General features: G+C 35.7%; 4 protein-coding genes and 1 pseudogene across 4 annotated transcripts; 2 read left to right on the top strand and 3 right to left on the bottom strand.

Annotated features, from left to right (window-relative positions):
• Nucleotides 1-281: 281 nt before the first annotated feature.
• LOC140825420 (uncharacterized) lies at nucleotides 282-3,952 on the bottom strand. The gene is made up of 7 exons (XM_073187184.1): nucleotides 3,698-3,952; nucleotides 2,513-2,623; nucleotides 2,308-2,406; nucleotides 1,952-2,062; nucleotides 1,558-1,861; nucleotides 1,211-1,350; nucleotides 282-1,097 (listed from the first exon to the last, which is right to left on the bottom strand). The coding sequence occupies exons 1-7, from the start codon at nucleotides 3,833-3,835 to the stop codon at nucleotides 561-563; spliced, it is 1,440 nt and encodes a 479-aa protein (XP_073043285.1). The 5' UTR covers nucleotides 3,836-3,952; the 3' UTR covers nucleotides 282-560.
• Nucleotides 3,953-5,016: 1,064 nt separating this feature from the next.
• Nucleotides 5,017-9,145, top strand: LOC140825419 (probable chlorophyll(ide) b reductase NYC1, chloroplastic). The gene is made up of 10 exons (XM_073187183.1): nucleotides 5,017-5,624; nucleotides 5,926-6,004; nucleotides 6,112-6,247; nucleotides 6,711-6,785; nucleotides 6,882-7,077; nucleotides 7,287-7,355; nucleotides 7,509-7,648; nucleotides 7,779-7,901; nucleotides 8,272-8,464; nucleotides 8,636-9,145. The coding sequence occupies exons 1-10, from the start codon at nucleotides 5,256-5,258 to the stop codon at nucleotides 8,819-8,821; spliced, it is 1,566 nt and encodes a 521-aa protein (XP_073043284.1). The 5' UTR covers nucleotides 5,017-5,255; the 3' UTR covers nucleotides 8,822-9,145.
• A 4,346-nt stretch (nucleotides 9,146-13,491) lies between these two features.
• On the top strand, nucleotides 13,492-17,176 carry LOC140825418 (proline-rich receptor-like protein kinase PERK15). The gene is made up of 8 exons (XM_073187182.1): nucleotides 13,492-14,144; nucleotides 14,567-15,133; nucleotides 15,370-15,456; nucleotides 15,560-15,630; nucleotides 15,755-15,831; nucleotides 16,109-16,256; nucleotides 16,353-16,514; nucleotides 16,691-17,176. Exons 1-8 carry the CDS (start codon nucleotides 13,550-13,552, stop codon nucleotides 16,979-16,981), a joined length of 1,998 nt encoding a protein of 665 aa, XP_073043283.1. The 5' UTR covers nucleotides 13,492-13,549; the 3' UTR covers nucleotides 16,982-17,176.
• A 1,500-nt stretch (nucleotides 17,177-18,676) lies between these two features.
• On the bottom strand, nucleotides 18,677-20,828 carry LOC140825417 (nudix hydrolase 19, chloroplastic-like). Its single transcript, XM_073187181.1, is given in 5 exon segments — nucleotides 18,677-18,858; nucleotides 18,860-19,034; nucleotides 19,375-19,467; nucleotides 20,360-20,459; nucleotides 20,608-20,828. Coding segments are annotated over 5 exon segments (567 nt in total). The 5' UTR covers nucleotides 20,728-20,828; the 3' UTR covers nucleotides 18,677-18,779.
• LOC140828646 (nudix hydrolase 19, chloroplastic-like) lies at nucleotides 20,751-22,585 on the bottom strand (annotated as a pseudogene).
• Nucleotides 22,586-23,621: the final 1,036 nt, after the last annotated feature.

Below are 23,621 nucleotides of genomic sequence, written 5' to 3'. Positions count from 1 at the left end.
TTACTTCAACTTGAATTAGCATGTCGGTATATATATATATATATATATATATATATATATATGTGGGTATCTTGAATTTTTTTATCTAAAAAATTGTAATGCGCTAAATGACAAAATTTAAAATATTTTTAACATTTCTTATTCTCAAAAGGCTGTAAATTGGTTGGCCAAATTAAAGAAATATATCGTGTGGAGCACAATTTGAATGGATTGACGTAATTTTTCTACAACCAACTTAAAATAAACGACATACTCCATTTTCCATTCCCACAAGAAAAAGGAAAAACAAACCAAATTTGCCATGTTCATAGCAAACAATGTCGCGTATCATCCAAGAATATGGTTTGAACGGGGTGGGGCCTTTTACTCCCAATAACAGTTCAAGGCATGAATGAATACAAATACAAAAACAAATTCAAATCCAAAAACTTCAAATTTCAGATACTAAAGAGGAAAAATTGAAGGAAAACGCTAATACAAATTCAAATCCAAAAACTTCAAATTTCAGATACTTAAAATTTGCGAGTTTTCTTTTCCTCCAGCTTTCAGCATTTTTTGACTCAATGCGTTAACAGCTGAAGCCCGGCTTCTAAATCATCTAATGTGATAGTAAGTAAAGATTCTGCGTCTATACAATCAAACCCGAGTCTCATATCCAAATTCTCTCGGGCATTAACCAGCATTGGATTAACCAAACCTCCGTTCATCTCCCTACGCTGCTTCTCGGTTGTTTCTCGTTCTATAAGTTCTGTAATAGCCTCTACGCTACATGAAGGATGCAACTTAAATCCATACAACAAACTTTCCTCATCTTGAGTAGACATTTTGAGATGAAGAATCTTGGCAAGATCTTCAGGGCTAAAATCATCGAAATGGAAAAATTTTGTCACCCTTCTGCAGAATCCCTCGTTTGAGTTAATAACACGGTTCATTGGTTCACTATATCCAGCAAAGATTACCACGACTTTGCCACTGTCCATTACAGACATTATCTCCTCTAAGGCTTCTATTCCATAATCTTTGTCGTCTGATTTCTGCATGGGTATCAGGCGGTATGCTTCATCAACAAATAAAATCCCCCCTTCTGCTTCTTTTATCTGTAATATGCATAACTTGTAGTTAAAACCAACTAAAGAAATACGTGCATAAATAATGCAGCAGAGAAATCATGACAGTAACAATTTGAAAAGTTTAAATCGAAAGGCCTCACCTTTCTTCTTGTTTTTGGCCCTGTATGACCAACAAATTCTCCAACCAAATCTGTTCTCTGCACTTCTGTCACTTTATCTGTGGGAAGTATGCCCACCATGTGAAGCAATTTTCCAAGTACACGAGCTACCATAGTCTTACCTATAAATATTTGACAGAAAAATGCATGAGGGGGGGGGGTCAAATGAAATTAATCCCAAAATAAAACTATTATGCATAAATTTTCTAGAAAATCAAACTTCACCCCTCCAAAATTTCTAGATACCCGCAGTTCATATTCAGAAATATTTAATCGCTAGGAACCACGAATCTGAAGATTCAAAATACGGTGAGAAACAAATGAAAAACCTGTTCCGGGATTTCCAAGGAAAGCCATGTGAGGCGGTCTTCTAGCACCAGCTTTCAGCCCTAGTGCACGACGCCTTTCATCCAGTAGCATCCCCTTCGCCCACTTCCGAAGTTGTAATTTAAGTGCCTGTAAGCCCATTATATTTGATAGTTCACTCTCAAGTGAATCCATCTTGGCTTTTGTTTCACTGCATGCTTCAATGGCTCTTCGTTTTCGCTGATCTTCAAGATGTTGGATTAATAGTTTCCGCAGAATCTCATTGTCAGGGCCTTGTGAAAGATGGTTTAAAGGAGTCATGCCCTCCTGCACTTCAGATGGTTTTAATGAACATCAACTAAGAGAATTTAAAAGGTAAGGTCTAGGGTATTTAAGTTATTTTCATAAGAAACGTACATTGTCTTCAGCACTGCAATCAGCATTATACTCCAACAATGTTTTGACAGTTGAGCAGTCTTCTGCTCGAATCGAGTGCCAAACAGCAAGGTGTAATGGACTCATCCCATTCTGCGAGAAAGATTCCAGAAAAAAATAAGATTGGATAATGTCTGTCGAACTGAACATTTGTCACTAAACAAAATACTAAAACTAGCAATGACATTGCAGCTCAAATAGTTTAAACCATCAAAAAGCTAGTGCCACTTGTTGTACCATATAGACAAATAAGCATGGCAATGGGAGCAATTTGTCGCTCCCAAGTAACATCAACAAGTTATGCAAGTTAAATATAAACTTAACATCTAATAACTCACGTTTGCTTTGGCTTCAACAACAGCACCATGAGCAAGAAGTAGCTTTGCAGCTTCATTACACCCATTCTTAGCTGCCATATGCAATGGAGTTTCTCCATACTGTCAAAGGTCATATGATCAAATTTCAAAAATTATGATCCAGTGTTCATCACAAGAATAAAATCAGAAACATTGATTGTTTAACAAATATCACTTGTCAACATACCATGTTCTTGGCCTCCATTTCCACCTTCTCGGTTCCTTGCCAATCAAGAAGAGATTTTATTACCTCAATTCTATTGTAACCAGCAGCAACATGGAGAGGGGTTTGCGTCATCTGTACAACAAAAGGGTGGAAATACAGCAAGTAATCAAGGAATAAAGTTCTGATGAACAATTTTTCTCACAAAATGTGGCATTACATCAGTGGCTCGTGCAATTAATCAAATAAATTAGACTAACATAATTTGGTGGGAACAATCAAATGGTGATTTATTGCCAGGTCATATTTGTTTATGCAAGCAAAAACGAATTTTCTATGAAGATGAACACAACTGTTTAGGTGGATTAATTCTAGCTAAAAAAATATCAAATCAAACGTGCAAATCATCTTAATATATGCAAGAAACAAGATTTTTCTTCATGTAATCACCACAATATGAGGCAGACAATTTCAACATACTATCAAGTACGTGAACAAGGTAGGAAGAATTATATCCTCTCAGTATCCATCACACAAGCATTCGCTAATCCATTCTAGTAAAACGACATTTTAAACTCATGAATATTTGAACAACCAAAACATCAACACCCTATAAGATTTGTAGCTGTTTTAAACAACCAAAACATCTACCTGGCCCTCAGATGGGCAATTACTGCCCAAAACATTTTACCAAACATCAACACCAAATATATTTCAGCAGAATCTCGGCCTTCAATAATAGAACAGCATCTTTAATAAAACCTTAGCTCCAAAAGAAGAGTCACCTTCATACAAATACTGGACAAAATATAAGAAGATTTTTAGCAATCGTGGTCCAGCTTGCATAGTTTCAACCAAATTTACTCGACCCAGCCACCACCTACCTTATCGAGAATTGTGATTCAAACTTGGGCCATCATGACCCCAAATCGAAGTTGATATTATTTGACATCAAAAACAAAGAAAGCAAAGCCAAACTCAACAAATCAACAACACTCATCAACACCGAAAATGCTCCAAACGAAAAAGGAAATCTTTTCTTCTTGCAACATCGTAATGACGCCTCAACACAATCCCCAAAACAAGTCATTTCCCAATTCTCTTAGCAAAAAGTCAGCACCAAGACACATACCAAACACACGATTATGTTTCACACAAACAGAGTAAAAGAAAAGAACTGGGAAAAAGGAAAGGGTGGTGATTTCTTACGACAGCATTCCGGTCATTAAGCAGAGAAGAGTTGTCGCGAAGCAACCTCTGGAAGGCGCTGAGATCTCCAGATTGCGCACAGGCATGGATTGTGATCGGTTTCGAAGCCCTTGGCCGTTGATCCTTCACCTTCTGCATCACTAGATTCCCTTCGACAGAAATCTCCACACACGAGAGAGAGGGGGAGAGAGGGAGTGAGAGAGAGGAAATGGTGAATGTGGGAGAGATTCTTGGGTGGAGAGAAATTAGTGGGGATTTGTCTTCGTCATAGAGAGTCAGCTATGGTCAGCATTCGTCCGCGTGTGAAAAAGTGAGAGTTGCCACCAACAAATTCACGTTGTCAATCAGGAAACACGATTTTCATGACATAATACTTTTCGGACATTGCTCGTAATTATATTATTTCTTTGAACGACGAAATATTTGACATAAAATATTAATTCCGAAGAAATAATTGAATTCAATTGATTTTTTCCTTGTTTGGTTCTCCACTTCTCCCTCATTTCCTCTGTCAAATCAATTTTTTGCTTCCAATTTATTTTGTAAAATATATTTATTATTATATGTAATTCTTTTGAGAAAAATTATCTAATTATTTTGATGAGGCAATTATTGAATAATCTGTTTTGATTCAGTGTAAACTAAAATTTCAAGAAATTAAATTTGCCCATATCAAATCCATGAATAACTGAAAAATTCATTCTTTACTGCCCCCATGTCAATGAGTAGGTCTGATGTGCGACCGTCTCACGGATCATTATCTGTGAGACGGATCAACCCTACCCATATTCACAATAAAAAATAATACTTTTAGCATAAAAAGTAAGATTTTTTCATGGGTGACACCGTCCCACACAAGTTTTTGCCCACGTCAATTTCTTTCCTTACTTTTCCAACTCATCTTTCTTCACCCGTCCACACCTCATTTTCAAAAAGTTTTTTAATTTATGAATTTTGAGAGTAATCATATTCCAATTTGTTTGGCTTCTCTGTGTAATTTACACGCAATTGTGTAAAATATATTTTATATGCAAATCATACATGTTTTCCTAGAGTTTCGAATCTTTTGATACAATCGATTGAATTGAGACACGCAAGACTAGTTCCAGTAATTTATGGGGGTCGGATGATGTTCGCGGGTTTGGAAGAGATTGCCAGCATGGAAGCCAAGCAGTGAACGTAATTAACCAAGAAATTTGTGCCCATTATGCTAAAACCTCACTAGCAAACAAACAAAAAAACCATTTAAAAAAAAGGAAAGAAACAAAAAATGGCCACGTGATTACAGTTTACAGCGAGGTCCAGATGAGGTTTAGGCTGTGGCGTGTGTGGCCATCACACTTCTTTTACACTCCATTACCTAACTTTATACCAAATCTTTGTCACTACTAGATATTTTGCTAATACCAAATAATATACAAGTATTTCATGTAGCAAAATCCCAAGAATCGGAACACTTTTTCTTGAGTTTGTGTACACAATTATCCTTAATTTATCAGGAGAAAAATTGCGGGATAAAAGGTCAGGTACACGCATAGCGTGAGGATTGTTATCCATAATGGCTGTGGTGGCAAAGATGTACCTTCCACCGCTAGATTGCCACTTCCAGAGTGGTCAACCACCGCCGACACGGCTGTCTTCCCGCCGTGGTTGGGACCAAGTTTGTGTAAAGGGCGGGGGAAGGATTTGGGTCATGCCGTGCAAGTCTTTCAGGTCTGAAAATGGATTTGAAGTGAAAGAGAAACATGAGAAAAGTGGAGAAAATTTTGGAAAATTGCAAGAGAGTAATATGTTTGGGTCGAGAAAGAGTGTGAACAAATGGGTGGATGCGATCAGGAATGCTGTCTGGAGAGTTTCCAAGCCTAGTTTGCTGTCAAAAAGCAGGTTCAGAGAAGAATTGGTCAAGTTGGAGGAGTTGTTGTTTTCCGTAAGTTCATATTTTTAGACGTTTGTGTGTAATTTTATTTGAGAAATATTTATTTTATTTGTTGCTTTTTACCCATTAAAGAAAAAATCGATTTGGAGACGGCAAGATTAAAATTTTCTAATACTAGAGCTCTGTGGTTGGAGGAGAGAATACGGCAATCTGTTCTTGAAATTAACATATTCATAAGTTGAGCTTTTATTGATTTAATCATATTCATGTTCCATTAACGATAAAGCTATGAAGTTATGTGATTGTGCAAACATACAAGAAAGATCTTATAATTTTCTTTCTTTTTGGATAGTCATCTATTCACATCGGAAGATATATAGTGACCATGTTAAGCACTGGGGTTGTACTGCTGACTGGATTCCACTTGTCAGGTTAGCTTTTGCATTCATGTGCATTGATATGAAACATTGCGAATTTTTTAAATTTATGTGTATTAAGTAATTGGTTTTGAATTTGGTTTCTTGAAATATTTGTGAAGGTGGAGATGATCAAATGAATGCATTGATATGGTATAGTTGGTTAGGAGGAGTTGTGATTGGGACAATGATTGGATCCAATATGGTGTTGGAGGAAGTTAGTCGCTGTGGTCCACGAAATGTCGTCATTACTGGAAGGTATGTTTTTTGTAATGCAATGCATATAATCTGGTTTTCATTGTTATGAGAAGTTTGAAATATATATCCTGATGCATAATGAAAATTTATTTGTTCCAAAGTTATTGTTGAAATTTCATCAGGAAATTAAGGACCTTATTCCCAGGGCATGATGTGCTTGAATTAAAGCTGGCCTAAAATGTATTGTGGCTTTCACAATTTTACATTCTGGTGCCTGGTAAACTCTTTAGTTTAAGGAGCCACCATGAAGTTCAAGTGTTTACAGTCTTATTATGTCCATATCATGCATACCATTCTCCAATCTATATTTAGAAAGAGTTATTCTAGGATAAAATTTACAAATGGTTGCTTGAAGAGGTGAAAAATCTTTACGTGTGAAAAGTAAAATAGTAGTTTATATTCACTTAAATAAAAGTTCATTAACATGAGTATGATTTCTGCATAAATTTTGTTAATGATACAGCACACGAGGACTAGGAAAAGCATTGGCTCGTGAGTTTTTACTCTCTGGTGACAGGGTTGTTGTTACTTCGCGCAGGTGAATTTTAAATTAATACTGTGAGAACTTGAAGTATATTTATTTCTCCCTCGTCCCGTGTTGCATTTTTTTAAATTTCGGTTCTTCTGGAGGCAGCCCTGAATCTGTCATTGAGACCATCAAAGAACTAGCAGAAAATCTTAATCAAGTCATGATTGCCACCGGTTCTTCGTCGAGAAAACAGTTACGACATGCAAAAGTAGTGGGAATCCCATGTGATGTTTCTAAACCGGAAGATGTCAAAATGTTGGCAAATTTTGCTGCCAGTGAACTTGGTTCTGTTGATATCTGGGTATGCAATTTTATGATAGATGGTTTTTCTGTTCTCCTCTGTTTTGTATTTGGTCTTGGAGTTAATACCGGAAAACTGGCACTCCAGCTATCATCATTATGATTTGGTTTTATGAATTTTTTGATATTCCAAGCATTAAGAGGCAATTGTAGATTTGTAGTATCCATCAGCTGTTAGATTATGGTTGATGTTTACATTTCCTTTGACAGGTTAACAACGCTGGGACAAACAAGGGTTTCAGGCCTCTGCTGCAGTTCAATGACGATGACATTCAACAGGTTTGCCTTTGCCTTCGAATGAACTTAATTAATGAACTGAACATTTGGGACTCCAAAAGGGTCATTCTTCTTAGTCAGGGGAACTATTTTATTGGATCTTTACGTCTGTTTAACTGCCATTGACCTTCAAAATATTCCATGAAATTTTGACAGATTGTTTCTACAAACTTGGTTGGATCAATACTCTGCACTCGTGAAGCCATGCAGATCATGAGCACCCAGGCCAATGGTGGTCATGTGTTTAATATGGATGGTGCAGGGTCAGGGGGATCGAGTACCCCACTGACAGCAGTGTGAGTTCAATATTTGGCTGTTGCTTTTTTCAAAATGAAAACGTCAATTCTGCTCATCAGAAATCTGCCTTATTTAGAAAGTTAAAATCTACTTCTGATTATAAATTCTTTTCATTTCATTGGAATACAGTTATGGATCCACAAAATGTGGTCTTAGGCAGCTTCAGTCATCGCTTTTAAAGGAGTCGAGGAGATCCAAAGTTGGAGTTCACACAGCCTCACCAGGCATGGTCCTCACTGATTTGCTACTAAGGTAAATTCAGTGATCTATTTCTTCTAATGCTTTCTCTACTTGTATAACGTCCCTGGACGAAAAAGTGGCTAATCCAGCAGGGGTGGTGGTGGAAGATCGCCTTTCAAAGGAAAAATTTTGAAATTTTGCTCTAAACTTTATTAAAATGCGAGTTTCGCACTCCACCCCTGCTTTTTTTTTTTGCTACCCTTTTTCGAAAAGCTTCAGCTCCTTGTGACAAATGTCTACTAGCTTATGAGTGACATGGGATGTGTGGAATTCTTTTGCTTGTCGATTAGATGAATTTTGAACAAATAAAAATCCTTAGTGATTTTCAAGTTTCTTCCAAATACGGGTCGGTTAAGGAAGATATTCCACATTTTTATGGCAGTGGTTCGAGTATTCAGAACAAGCAGATGTTTAATATCATCTGTGAGCTTCCCGAGACTGTCGCTAGAACTTTAGTTCCAAGAATGCGGGTCGTAAAGGGAAGTGGGAAAGCCATCAACTATTTGACTCCTCCAAGAATATTACTCGCTCTGGTCACTGCCTGGCTGAGACGTGGCCGTTGGTTCGATGATCAGGTAATCAATGTTTCTTCATGGTCTAGATTAATTGAAACCATGGTGTATTGTTTTTGTGTTTCATCTTCACACGAACCTATTTTGTATTATTTGGTGTTGGAAATTATTCCCTCCATCTGATATTCGAAATCCATGAAACTTTAATTACGATGAATGTTTTACTTATTCCAGGGACGAGCTCTCTATGCTGCAGAAGCAGACAGACTTCGTAACTGGGCCGAGAGTCGTGCCCGTATTTCTTTCACCGATGCCATGGAGATGTACACAGAAAACACTTGGGTTTCCGTTGTTTCACTCTCAGTGGTTTGCGCATTCATAATTTTATCAAGTACAAGCAGCACATTCCCTGGGACCTGATTGCTACACAAACATTTCTGCTGGGTGTACATTCTGGGAGAAGAAATCTCTACAATCGGAATTCGGATAGAGTATTTTCTTCAAATTTGAAAGCCGATAGGCAGAAGCAACAGTAACAAAACTAGTCACTAGATTCTCAATTTGCATATAAATATTAGTTCTAACGCATAGTTGCGTTGTCCATTGGATGGTCCAACGATTCTTGTCTGTATATTTTCCCATTATTTTTCTAAGACGAAACATATTTATTGTTTGAGGAACAGAATTCATACAAAACAAGATATAATGCCAGGAAAATAATAAAGCATTCTATGTTCGAGTTCATGTCAAGAAAGTTCATGTCAAGAAATATTCATGCCTCATGGGAATTAGAGGTGGCAGCATGGATGACAAGTCCAAGAAGTAACCTGTTTTTTGAGCATTTGAGCAGGTTTCAAAAAGAAACCCGAAATTGTGATCGCTGAACTTTCTTCGAATTTACCAACTTCGTTTCTTCGTTTTTTTATCGTGAGAAATGTTCACATGGGTCCAACCCAAAGTAACTACTTTCGGACCTTCAAGCCGCATATTCAGTATATACATATCCTCAAGCATCGCTGGGTTCCAATTACAAAGGAAATCTGATGACTTAATCTAAGACCATTGAATGGAAAGAAAAACTGTTTGTTTCACTAAAAAAACAATAGACTTCATCATATGCAAAAAAAAATACCGGCTATTGACCAAATGTACAAGCTAAAAGCTCAGAATCTCTATACCCAAGGGGAATGCTCCATCATTTCCTTCTATGCAATAATTAAACAATTCCAGAAATACTATTTGATTCATTTTCTGAAGTTTAATTTACTGAAACATTCACAGTATTTTCTTCACGACAAATTACCAGAATGACTGAAGGAAATCACTCACGAGAAAATTTCCACCAGCCGGTAGTAGAAATAAGCTAAAACATAAAATTTATTCACATAAATCAAAGAACATGCCAGGAAAATAATAAAGCATCATTTTTTTTTGGAAAAACATATATAAATCGAACCTTCAATTATGACCCACCGAGATTTTACCGATGCTCTGAGGAATCCAAATCGCTTCAATTGTACATAATTTCCTCCCGGGGTTGGTTGCCGGCATCTAAAGCGTTATGCAGAGACCTTAAACTGTAGGGTACTGTAGCAACGTTGCGAAAGTAGAGTACTCAAGAAAATGAGCAAGTGTTGGTTTATCTACGACACGTATCAACTTTGTTGATGGCAAAAACTTGTGTGAGACGGTCTCACGGATTATATTTGTGAGACGGATCTCTTATTTGGGTCATCCATTAAAAAGTATTACTTTTTATGTTAAAAGTAATACTTTTTATTGTGAATATGGGTGGGGTTGACCCATCTCACGGATTAAGATCCGTGTGACGGTCTCACATGAGACAAAGATATGTTCAATAAAAAATACTCGTATAAAAAATAATATTTTTAATCGATAACTTAAATAAAATATTTGTCTCATAAAATACGATTCGTGAGATCGTCTCACACAAGTTTTTGTTCAAAAAATTAATTAAAATTGATAAGTTTAAATATATGATAGAATAAATAATATTATTCATTAAAACAATTTTTTATTATTACGTTCTATTTTCGATATTTGGAAAAAATAAAATTTCATTCTTATTTTTTTCATCATTTATTCCAATATTTTCTTATATTTTTGTGGTAACATAAAAAATCAACTTTTTTTAATCACAATCTTATTTGACATGGCCACCAATAATTTTTTTAAAAATAAATTATAATTATCAAATTTGTAGTTAATATATTTGTGTAAAAAATATTATTCTAAACAAAAAAATTAACAACGATAAATTGATTTTAGGCAAAAACTTGTGTGAGACGGTTTCACGGGTCATATTTGTGAGACAGATCTCTTATTTGGGTCATCCATGAATAAGTATTACTTTTTAAGCTAAGAGTATTACTTTTTATTGTGAATATGGGTAGAGTTGACCCGTCTCACGGATTAAGATCCGTGAGACCGTCTCACATGAGACCTACTCTTGATTTTAATATGTAGTGTGAACCTATATGAAATGACTAAGAGTTCAGTTTATGTCGTAGTTATTTTCTTTCATAAATAGATTATTACAAAACTTTTATTAGACGATCTTACGTGTCAAAATTATGAAATAGATTTTCGATTCGACTCGAATCATAGAAAAAATTATTTTTTTATAACAAAATTATTATTATTTTATCAAATATATGGATCAGATCGACTCGATAGATCCGTGACATCGTCTCACAAGAGCTCATAGATTATCTAATATTTATATTAACTTAAATCTTGTCTAAGATATTTTAATAAAATTTTGGTAAATCAAAATTTTGTAAACCCAAATAAGTTTTTTGTATGCTTTATAAAAATCGACTAACGTTTTGTATACCTATAAAATCGTGAGAGAAAATATGAATAATCTTAAATTTTAAGATTAACAAGATATTTTATATTTTTATTTGTTTATGAAGAAAAACCACAATTTTTTTTTTTTAGATATTAAAAATATTGTTGTTGACAATACAAAAGGATTGCATTAAAGATTTTATAATATAAGAAAAGTAATTACTAGGATTAATACTTATTTATATTTTTTGGAGTGTAAATAATATAATATATATTAATAAACTTTTTTTTGGCATCTGAATATTTATGAAAAATGAAAGTATATTTGAAATAGTTTTTGATTTGAATTTGATTTTTATATGTTTTCTGTTTATTTTTATGAAAATCGTTAAATTCCAATTGGAACAAACATGACTCGTCTATGTATTTAGAATTTTAATTAAATATTAGTGTGTGATCTGGGGAAGTATATTAAATTTTAATATAAAAATATCATGTTTTTATATTAAAAATTTATGGTGTTGGAATCCTTTTCTCCCTTTGAAATTTATGTTTGAATTTCTGTTTACATTTATTTGTTTTTAAAAATGATATCATGTGAAATTAGTATTTTTTTAAAAAGAAAATTGTGTATTTTTTATGAGTAGGTCTCTTGTAAGATAGTCTCACGAATCTTTATCTATGAGACGGGTCAACCCACCGATATTCACATTTCACAATAACAAATAATACTCTTAGTATAAAAATTAATATTTTTTAATGGATGACTCAAATAAGATAATCGTCTCACAAAATACGACTCGTGAGACCGTCTCACACAAATTTGTGTCTTTTTTTTATATACAAAATCTAAAAGTAGTTTGCTTTGAGATGATTATACTCTGTAATATATTTCAGGTATATATATTTCGCCAAAAATATCAATCTTATTATGCAAGTCATTGGTTGAAATAATCAATAAATATCTTTTTTTATTTTTGAACAAATATAATCTTAAAAACCTAAAGAATTGATTTTTCTTTAAAAAAAATGCATTATTCCATTTGCATTCGGAAAAATAAAAATAAGAGGAAACGTTATTTATTACATATTTTCATTGGGAAATTTTATATAATTTTGTGGAAAGATTTTCGCGAAGAACATGTTTCTTGACCTCGACAGCTGGCAATATTGAAATATTCTATCATTAATTTTAATTTTAAATTATAAAAATCCGCCGCCAAGCAAATTCAATAATAATAATAATAATAATAAAAAAACAGAGAGCATATTAGTCGTCCGAAAATGCAAAATTCATTAAATCCCATTGTATTGTGGTCAACTCGACCTTTTCCAAAAGCCATAATTCATATAATCGACAAAAGTTTCTGCATCAATCAATTATTTTTTTAAATAGAAATATTAGACAGTTCTAAGACAGATAAATCTAATGGATTTGAGACATTAAATGCCTCAAATGCAGTTGTCCAAATACAACCTAAATTATAAAATAATTAAGGAAATGTTGAATTAATCGTAAATTAGTTTCAAATATTATAATGATATATTATATACTAAAAAATAATGACAGTGATGAAACATATATGTGTGTACTTGCGAGTGTTTTTTAGAGATAATATAAAAACTAAAACTCTATAAAAAGTGTAACTTTCTCGTGTGCTCAAATTCATAGATTTTGATTTGTTTTATTCTCTACAATCAAACAATACATCAGTTATTAAATCGACTTTTTACTTATTCACATATTACTAATATAAAGTAAAATGAATTTCAAATTACATAATAATCGAGTGAATTTGAAATCAATTGTTATCAACATAAAATACTGCATAAACATGTAAGATGTATATTTAAAATTTTCGATATTTTTTATCTGAATAAAAAAAATACATTAATTTAAAATATATAAATTTGAAATTTATCATTACAATTACTCTCCCCTTCATAAATTTTGTATTTTTATTTAGAGTGAGTCTCATATGAGACCGTCTCACGGGTCATAATCCGTGAGACGGGTCAACCCTATCCATATTCACAATAAAAAGTAATACTCGTAGGATAAAAAGTTATATTTTTTCATGGATGACCCAAATAAGAGATCCGTCTCACAAATACGACTCGTGAGACCGTCTCACACAAGTTTTTGTCTTTTATTTAATCCCAAATTGTGGGATTAAATAAATTAATATAGAATTAACGGATAGAATTAGCGTGTGAAAAAGACACGTTCACACCCAAGAAACTAATTTTTCTCATACCTTAGTATTACACATTCATTATATTACACCTCTCTGCAAAAGTAAATCTGATACTCTCTCTGCACTCCTGACAAAAATGTCTTCGCCTGCGCCGGTGGTGTCTCCGCCGTCTCCGCCGACAAACGCCACCTCTCCTCCACCATCCACCGTCTCACCACCTCCGCCTGAAAACGTAACCTCGCCGCCTCCTCCCGTCGACTCTCCACCACCCTCTGCCACTGTCTCCCCGCCCCCGCCTGTACCCGTCACCACTCCCCCACCCGCTCAATCTCCTCCGGTCAGCTCGCCGCCACCCTCCACTTCTCCTCCTCCGCCTCCATCCAACACGCCTCCGGCGCCGCCGCTGCCATCACCCACCCCGACAACACCCTCTCTTCCACCAAGATCACCTCCATCACCGCCTTCCCCTCCCTCCCCGCCGGCGCCATCCGGTAGGAGTTCTCCACCTCCGCCATCGGGAGGTGCGGCGAGATCCCCGCCGGCTGCCCCGTCTTCTAATGGCGGGTCATCGTCAGCGGTATCAGCAGGACTTGTTGTTGGGATAGCTATTGGAGGCATTGTAATACTTGCGGTTTTGACTTTAATTTTCATATGCTGCAAGAAAAAGAGAAGAAGACCACAGCCTGATTACTACGTACCCCATCCTCCTCCACCACCCCTTGGGCCTAAAGGTAACCAATTTCACATAAATTTTTGAAATTCATAATCTTGCTTAATTATTTTCAGATGGGCGTTAGGCATTTGATGCAATTTTGATGAAATGGAATCATTTGGCTTTGGGGATTCAAAATTAGTTTAGAAATTTCAGTACGGGAGTGGCAAAAGCTTAAGTTCAAATGCAAAAATCGTTATTTAAATTTTAGTTTTAATAAAAAATTTAAAAAAAGCTTTCATCCGAATCATCAATTAGTACGTTGCTACTGAAAAGGAGAAATCTTTTGCAGGTAGCTTGACGTCCGAGGTTCTAAAAAATGCGTAGGGCTGAATTTGAATAAAAATTTCAAGTTTCTGTGTAGTTTATATATATTTCCGTACGCTTCATCAAGCATGACTTTAGTTGCTAATTTCTGATGATTTTTGGTGTTTGCTGTAGCCGACCCGTATGGAAACCCGATTCACAATTGGCAGCAGAGTGCGCCAGCACGAGATGATAATTTTGTCACAATCCCACCTAAACATTCTCCCCCACTGGTTGGTGCCATAAGACCACATCAATCACCAGCACGTGCCCCTTTACCTCCTCCTCCGCCACCACCTCTGTACTTAAGCAGCAGTGGAGGTTCTGGTTCCCATTATTCAGGCCCCGAAACTCTGCCTCCGCACCCTTCACCAGGAATGTCTTTAGGGTTTTCGAAAAGCACTTTTACTTATGAAGAGCTGTCAATGGCAACCGACGGGTTTTCCACAGCCAATCTTCTTGGGCAAGGTGGTTTTGGTTATGTGCACCGGGGAGTCCTGCCAAATGGTAAAGAGGTTGCGGTGAAGCAGTTAAAGGCTGGAAGTGGACAGGGGGAACGCGAGTTCCAGGCTGAAGTTGAGATTATCAGCAGAGTGCATCATAAGCATCTTGTTTCATTGGTTGGATACAGCATCACTGGGTCTCAGAGAATGCTCGTATATGAATTTGTTCAAAATAACACCCTGGAATTTCACTTGCATGGTTAGTTTTATTCAACAGATGTACTTATATTGCTCGTGTGGAATATTATTAGCTGGGAATGGTCGAGTTTGTAGAATACATGGAGAATATCTGGCCTCACTGCTTGATAGCATAGTCCCATTACGTTTGAATTCTTCTGCGGTGCCATTTAATTTTTATGTTTCTGGGTTATGTTTTTATTTTTAAAAGTATAAGTTATCATGTCATCGAAAAACTTGCAAATCTTTACATTTCAGGAAATGGGAGACCTACAATGGATTGGCCCACACGATTGAAGATAGCTCTAGGTGCTGCGAAAGGGCTTGCATATCTTCATGAAGATTGTAAGTTTTCATATATAGATGGATTATTGATTACGAGAAAATGAAATCTGTGTTTTTTTTGCTTTAAAAGCTTATTATTCTAAGACTATATATTTTTTATTAGGTCATCCAAAAATTATCCACAGAGACATCAAGGCTTCCAATATTCTTTTGGATTTCAATTTTGAAGCAAAGGTACCGTATTTAACTTTCATGATTGAAGTACTAGCACAAAAAATCATACTCTGGGGCAAGTGCTCGATAAGGAATTCTCCTATTTTATATTAAACTAAAAATATATCACACAACTTATTCTCAGGTTGCAGATTTTGGTCTCGCTAAGTTCACATCTGATGCCAATACTCATGTCTCCACACGAGTGATGGGAACTTTTGGGTACGATCAAATCCTTTTCTAATTCTTGCTGATATGTCATTGTGATGTGTCCATCAGATTAGTACATTTTGGCACTCTGCTCCTTTGTTACTGCTTTTGCATTAACTAAACGGTTTTGGAAGCGTGTGCAATGATTGCCTTTATGGTGCATTCATTAGCTATAAATTTTTCTGACTTTATAAATTCTGAGACTTAATCTTGCAGCACCTAAAGCATATTTTACTGCTCTGTTATCATGGTTCAGATGTTCTTTATACTAATATTACCTATAATATAGGTATTTGGCTCCAGAGTATGCTAGCTCTGGAAAGCTTACTGAAAAATCCGATGTATTCTCCTTTGGAGTCATGCTTCTTGAATTGATCACCGGACGGCGTCCGGTTGATACCAGTCAATCTTTCATGGATGATAGTTTGGTAGACTGGGTATGTTTTCACTCCCCAAACTATATTACATCAACCCTCGACCTCAACCAAATCCTTGGTTTGTTTGAACATTAACCGAAAGGTTTTGTAATACAGGCAAGACCATTGCTCACCCGAGCGCTTGAAGATGGAAACTTTGATGCACTCATTGATCAGCGGCTGCAAAGGAATTATAATCAAAATGAGATGGCTCGCATTGTAGCTTGTGCCGCTGCTTGTGTGCGTCACTCGGCTAAGCGCAGGCCACGGATGAGCCAGGTGAAAATATATTTCTCTCATGGTTAACTAAAGGTTTTATATTCCTGGTCGAGCATATATTTTGTTAAAACAGGTTCATATATGTACTGGTAGGGACAACGTATATCTTGTATTTTGCTGCTTTCACTCTTCATTATATTTTCTATCGTTTAAATTTCGTCCCACAATTTGGCCAGGTGGTAAGGGCTTTGGAAGGAGACTTATCTCTGTCCGATCTCAACGAAGGAATCAAACCAGGGCACAGCTCCATGTACAGTTCTCATGGAAGTTCAGATTACGACACCGCTCAATACAACGATGACATGAAAAAGTTCAGGAAATTGGCACTCACTAGCGGAGACGGAAGCAGTGGCCAATACAGCAATCCAACAAGCGAATACGGATTATATCCATCCAGCTCGAGCGGTGAAGCCCAACAAACCAGAGGAATGGAGATAGACAAGTTGAAAACGGAGGGTCAACGGTGATGATAGATTTCGGTTTTGTGTACAAAAAATGGGTTTTTTAACATTACATGTTCCGGGAACTTGACAGGAGCATAATTGCTCAGATGAAGCTGCACACAGAAATTTGTTTATTATATTTCTTGATTTTTGCGTTATTAATTTGTTACCAAGTGTATTTACACATTTCTTATAGTATGTAATAGTCTGATTCTTGTATATCTTGTTTATCTTTGGAGCTTTGAGAATGATGTATATGTAAAACAGGATACATTCGAAGAAATGGATATGGTATCAATTGGTTTGAAATCTGAATAATTGGCCATATAACAAACAGGCTGCGTAATTTTGTTTTTATCTTTCTCCTAACGTTTAGGCTAGGCTAGTGGGTGGGAACAAGTCACCAAAAATGTTGACTGCAGATTAGACTTTTCTTTTGATATTCTCATTTGGGGTTTGATTTTGATTCATTCGTTGGCTCTTACCACTGCTGTGTCCAACTGGAATATACAATATAATATATTCATCCATGTGCGTCGGTCACATCTTCAACTGTCGTGAGTGTGACTTGTAGCTTACAAATTGTTAAGAGTTGATTCTTTGCTACATATTATTTGACACATATTTAATCTACTTAGGCATTATTTGCCTGATAAATTTAACGATCAAGCACCAACCTCACATGTTTTGATAAATTATAATCGCGGGATTTGCAATGAATACTTCACTATAGCATCTAATTAATAATGACACACAAAATAAGCATCGAATCGAACAGTTTCAACCATTTACATGTGAATTTTGTTTTTTTTTTTAAAAAAAATAGAGGATCGTTAGTTTATTACTTGTCAAAATAAATTATATACATATCAACTTGTAAATAAAACTCGTTTGACGTGTAGTGGAGAAAAAGCGGGTGCCAGCAAAATGGCGTGATTGGTGGTGATGCACATGGCTGTCCTTCAAATTTGGGTAATTTATTAGTAATGGAATTCCTTATCACCAAATCTTTCTTCCGGACGGTTTGCCATTTCTGTTTTCCTTTTCTATATTTACTAATTGATTAGTACATAATTTTAAGATATTTAACTAGTTGATGTTCAAAATAAGTTATTTTGTTACTATTTTTAAATTTGAATGGGATGGCCGGTGATTAGGTCGGCTAATTTGAGGATTTGCCATTAATTTATCGTGTTTTTGGATGAATCAATTATCTTCTTTTGTGCAAACATTAGAAATTGTTGGCGTAAGGCTGTTCGTCAAAATGGAAATGACTTGATATTTTTACGACATTGAATCTATAGATTTCATGTAATGACATATATTTTCAAATATCCAACATGGAGAAATACTATGCTCCACCAGATGTTTTGTATCATTCATTTGGTGTGGAATTCACACATTCTCCAATAACTATCGGTCATATTCCACCGACTTATTTTTTTTCTTTAATAAATCGACCAACAAAAACCAAACTGAATTCAAGAATGTAACATGATTCAGACAATTATATTGTTGGCGATAGAAAAACCAAGTATTGTATTTTTTATGAATTTCGAGTAACGTGGACACCATTGGCTAAAAAGGTTGTGAAACACTATGATCGAAATAAGCACACAAACTAAACCTGAACTTTCTACGATACATATAGACAGTCTCACTATTACATCACCAAATATAAGAAACTGTTCGCAGTTGTAGAATTATACAACATAGAAATGAAATAGCCATACAAAAAGTAGAACATGAATTGGAAACATGTGGCCAACAAAAGTTCGTAAAACATGCTTATTTTTCCAGAATTTGGATTCTGTTTCTAAATCTACAAACTTGATTGTGAACCACTCGCTTGTTTCTGTGTTTCGACACCATTTGGCGGAACCTGATCGACCCACAAACTGAATAAACATAGGAGCAATCTCGCCACTTTCGATGTTAAAATCTGCAGACAGTTGTTGTCCTTTTTCGACACCTTTGCACATTTGTTCTGCTTTAGCAGCTGAAGTTTTCTGAGCCTTCTTGTATTCAGCATATGTAAGAGTTTTCTTTATGTCTTCTCTACTATGCCATTTAGCATCTATACATAGGTGACATTGCTATGAGTGCTTCAAAATAAGTTCATTCCGTGGGAAACCAACGAGTTAGGGTGCGGTGCATCAGGCCAACTTTACCCTGCTCAAACTCAAATTGAAACAATAGTTGAGCACAATCCCCAACTAGTACTAAATTTCGAATTTGAGCTTGTCTGAGTGTTTTTGAACTAGAATCGAGTTTTAGACGAGTTGATTGTGAGAAGCATGGCTCGTTGTAGATCTCCGGCCACAAGTATATCCAGGAATATGTTGTGTGATTGAACAATGAATAAGACGCGGAGAAGACGGCAAATATAGAAAATGGAAGAGTAATTTGATCCCTACCTTCTCGCTCCTTCTTTTCCACATGTAGCTCAAATGATTTAGCATATGTAAAGAACCCAACCATTAGCTGGCATGGCATGCTGCTAGGTCCAGCTGAGGGGAACAAAGGAAACCAGTACAATTAAGCCATCTATACCAGATGGCAGATGAGATTTGCAAACATAAGCCAAACGTGTAAAGCAAACCTTTAAAATTCATAACAGGAATAGCAGAGCAAATTGGACTAACTTAGAGTGCATGTTAGCTATATTAAATTTAGTATTTCAGCAAAAAAATTTGTGTATACAACACTATTTAAGTGGAAATTTCAACTCTCGCTCCTCTTGCTTTTTGATCCAGAAATGTGGAGAAAAAAATCACTGTGTCTGCAGACCAGTGATTCCCTATAACACTGGTTAGAGGCTCGTTTCTATTTTATTTTTATTTTTTGGAATTCCACAGATTCTCACAGTTCCATCGGTTAAAGCCAAATGTGATACAACCTAAGACAGGAACATTCCATGAATTTTTTGATTGTCCCTCATCAATAGATGAACGTAATTTTCAGATCAACAATTCCATTTCTTTTTCTCACTTGACAATCCCCTAAAGAGCCCAAATTACTTATTGCTTTGCAAGAGAGCCGTTCAAGGACAAGGATCATAATGGTCTAATTTGGTTGTACTCGTTTTAAATAACACACCTATATCAAAATGTACTATATCATTTAAGAATATAATGATGAGATGAAAACTTTGAGCTTAGTAAATGTAATATGCAGTTATGCACATAGATGGTAAGTAATAAGATACAGAAAACCAATGAAATCTGCATCATTCATTTCCTTCTTTTACCAAAAGCAAACTAAATATATTCTCAATTGAAAAGTTAAGGGTTGTTTTATGACATGTATTTAATATTCGTTTGTCATTTTAAATAAAGGTCATTCCATGAAACCAACAAACTGAAGCTAAAAGGGGAAAAACAATAAAAAGAAGTACCGAACCAGGCCATGGCTGAGAACTATGGTACACAACTTCACCAACTTCAATGCCATTCTCCTCCCATGTTTCCCTCCTCACTGCCTCTTCTAAGCTTTCTCCTGGCTGGTTTACAAGTTAGGGTCTTAAAATCGGGAGAAGAGCGAGACTTGGGGTTTGGTTGGAAGAAGGAAAATAACTTGAAACTTGATAGATTTAGAGAGCATTGTCCATGGAGTAGAAATTCGAGAAGGGAAAATCCATACCAACAGACCTCTATGTAGCCTGCAAGGCAACTCCACATGCGAGGTACATAACTCGACTGTCTACTTAGTAACGCACGGTCATTTTCTTGTCTATAACCAACATGATAACAACATGTTGGAAGCAACATATTATTTGTTTCAATAACATTTTTTTCCCGGCAAAAGAGTTATAAAGTCAGATAATAAGAGGATCAACACGAGGATAAAACCTCTTTTTGCACAGTTCATTCGCACACTGCTTTCGTCTCCCAGCTTCCATGGGGACAGCCTTAGCTCCACAATTCCCACAAAAACGAGATAAGTTATGCCATTCTAGCAAAGCTCTAGCCTGATCAATTAAGAAATCAGAAACTTCAAATGCAAGTCAGTGAATCTCATAGTTACTTCAGCATTTGAGTACCAACATAGAGAAAAATAAGAGTAGGGATATAGATGTTGAAAATTGCAGACCACCCATTTCATGTATGTTAAGTAAACTGAGACCAATGGTTGCAGCATATGCGTCTCCCAAAAATTGGAAACAGCTAAACTTCTTTATTCTGTTAAGAAACATGAATTGTAGTTTTACAGAGAAATATTTCCCAAATGATTCCCATTTAAACTTCCATTGTCGTTAGAAAAAAGGAATGCTCCAATGGAAGGGGAGAAACCAACAAGCTTTGTTTCATTCTTTTCCTTGCCCCTTTTACCTTCCGTTGTATTAAGAATTTAGGATTGGGTATTCATTGGCGTGGAATGATGTGTGGAGGACTCTACTTGGCCAAGAATGATACTTTATCAAAATCAATCACAAATTAAAGATTGAAGAGTGCTCAAACTAAGAAACTATGAGGCAAATTCTACAAGTCTATCGACTCCGCACCAGAGTCTTGTGTCTTCTATCTTCATAAATGTCTTACATACAGTGTCTGAAAGTAAACTATCTTTATAGAATTTATATAAGTAGTAACAATTATTCAACTATATGTTTCTTAATCCTCCTTGCAGACTACTTCAACACCTGACCTCATTAACCTTCATAATTTGTAATATGCTGACGAGATAATCTACGAAGGCTTTAAATTGGGCTCCAATCTCGTGTTCTTCCTATACTGTCAGAATCTCCATGGAACATAATTCAGTACATCATGATGTCCCAAGATTCACCAAAGAAGAATATTAAGAAGCTACTGGCTACAGCGATGATTAATTTTTCATTCCATTTCTCCAACATGTCACATTTTGAATTCCTCGAGAAGCACTGATTTAATATTTTCCCCTTTTCTAACTTAATTTTCATGGTTTACTTCTACAGCTCATACTCGATCATCGATCCTGATTATTTTAACTCCTATAAAACACTTGCTTACAAAATAAGAAACATATTAGTGATTGCAAAGTTGTATAATTTCACTAACTCCTTATAAACTCAGCTTCTTCCTTGTAACTGCACATTAATTCGTATAAAACAGTAGACAGAACTCTCCATAAGTTAAGGTAATAAACAAGTAAAAGTGGAAAGGAAACCTTACGTGCCCAGCAATGGCAAGCTCACCCATGGCTTTGGCATCGGCCCAATCAGTGGCCACCATTAGAGTCCTGAACTCCACGAAGCAGAACTGTCTCTCACCCAAATCACTCACCAATCGACTCGCCTCGGACACATCGACAGCCCAGTACACGACATCGTCCTCGTATCTGCGCACCCCAAATAAACCAACGAATCCTCACTCAAACCACTTCAGAACTCTCCAATAAACCCCTACACTCACCCAAACTCAACCACCCCAGGTGCCAACAACGTCCATACTCCGAATCCGAGCCAGCTAAAGGCCTGCCTTTTCTGAAAGGCAAAACCTTGAAATCAGGAGAGATGGGCTCGTGGGATTGGGTCGAAAGGAGGGTCTTTAAGGTTTGGAGCGCCGACTGCGGAGAAAAAGGATCGGTCTGTTTGGGTGTTCTGGTTCTTATCGGGTTGCCGGCAAAAACATGAGAATAGAGGCTCATTGTGCTGAGGAAGAGTGGGCTGGAACTCTGTTTGGTTAGCGACTTAGAGAAGCAAATGGCGGTTGAAGCAAGCTGAGATCATAATAATAGCGATCGAAATCTCTGAACGAACTGAAATTTTTTGTTTGATGATTGTGTGGTGATGAGTCGAACGAGTTTGTGGAATATGGGGGTCACAAGTGTGTGTTCTTGCTGCTCGATGGCTCCCACGCCACGACCTCCTCCGGTTGGTTCTATTTTGCCTTCTGTCTTCTATTTGTTTACGAAAATTATGATTTTATTTATACGTGGAAAAATATTTTCCCATTTTGAGAAATTTTAATTATTTTTTTATTCAGTATTTTATCAGTCATATTTATATCATGCAAGTGATATTTTTATTTCTTTTTTTAAAATTGCAAACCAGACAAATGAAATGTACTAAAGCTGAAATTTCAAAATAATAAAGAGTAAATATATGTTAGCAAAAGTATAATTTTTATGTAAAGAAGTTTAAAATTAAATGAAAAATTTCAAGGATATTTTTTTATAAACCTTTTTTAATGTTATTTGGCCAATGTTTAACCAAGATAAATTTTGTCAATTTTTTAAGGATAAAGTTGTCATTAAAGTTGGTAGCTAGGGATGACAATAGGTAGGATATGGGTCGAATTTCATACATCAATCCTCATACTCATTTATTAAATTCATCCTCATACTCATACCCATACTCATCGGGTATTGAATTTCATCATCATCCTCATACCCATCGGATTATCAAATACACATACTCTACCCAAATATCCTATTATCATATACAATTGAGTTTTTTTCAAATTTAAATTGTTTCAATGAATTTATGGATATTTAAAAAATTATTTAAATGAACAATAAGAAAAATTGTTAATGATAAAAATTTGCAAAATAAACTTTATAGAAAAATTAACAAAATATTAAATATAGTTTATATTAGTTGAACAAAAGTACGCAATTCAACAAAAATAAAGTATTTTTCGATTTTTAAAGTCAAACATGGATTAAACTTTTCAATGGAAAA

This window comes from Primulina eburnea, chromosome 3, assembly GCF_022965805.1.
Source record: "Primulina eburnea isolate SZY01 chromosome 3, ASM2296580v1, whole genome shotgun sequence".
NCBI classification, from domain to species: Eukaryota; Viridiplantae; Streptophyta; class Magnoliopsida; order Lamiales; family Gesneriaceae; genus Primulina; species Primulina eburnea.
This window is presented reverse-complemented; position numbering and strand designations above follow the sequence as displayed.

Coding starts and splice junctions, on each gene's coding strand:
- LOC140825420 (XM_073187184.1), bottom strand. CDS start 3,835: ATGCAGAAGGTGAAGGATCAACGGCCAAGGGCTTCGAAACCGATCACA. Junction 2,407..2,512: donor AAATGGAGGCCAAGAACATG/GTATGTTGACAA, acceptor GACCTTTGACAG/TATGGAGAAACTCCATTGCA. Junction 1,351..1,557: donor CCTTGGAAATCCCGGAACAG/GTTTTTCATTTG, acceptor AAATATTTATAG/GTAAGACTATGGTAGCTCGT.
- LOC140825419 (XM_073187183.1), top strand. CDS start 5,256: ATGGCTGTGGTGGCAAAGATGTACCTTCCACCGCTAGATTGCCACTTC. Junction 6,005..6,111: donor GACTGGATTCCACTTGTCAG/GTTAGCTTTTGC, acceptor ATATTTGTGAAG/GTGGAGATGATCAAATGAAT. Junction 7,649..7,778: donor AGTACCCCACTGACAGCAGT/GTGAGTTCAATA, acceptor ATTGGAATACAG/TTATGGATCCACAAAATGTG.
- LOC140825418 (XM_073187182.1), top strand. CDS start 13,550: ATGTCTTCGCCTGCGCCGGTGGTGTCTCCGCCGTCTCCGCCGACAAAC. Junction 15,832..16,108: donor CGAGTGATGGGAACTTTTGG/GTACGATCAAAT, acceptor CCTATAATATAG/GTATTTGGCTCCAGAGTATG. Junction 16,257..16,352: donor ATGATAGTTTGGTAGACTGG/GTATGTTTTCAC, acceptor TTTGTAATACAG/GCAAGACCATTGCTCACCCG.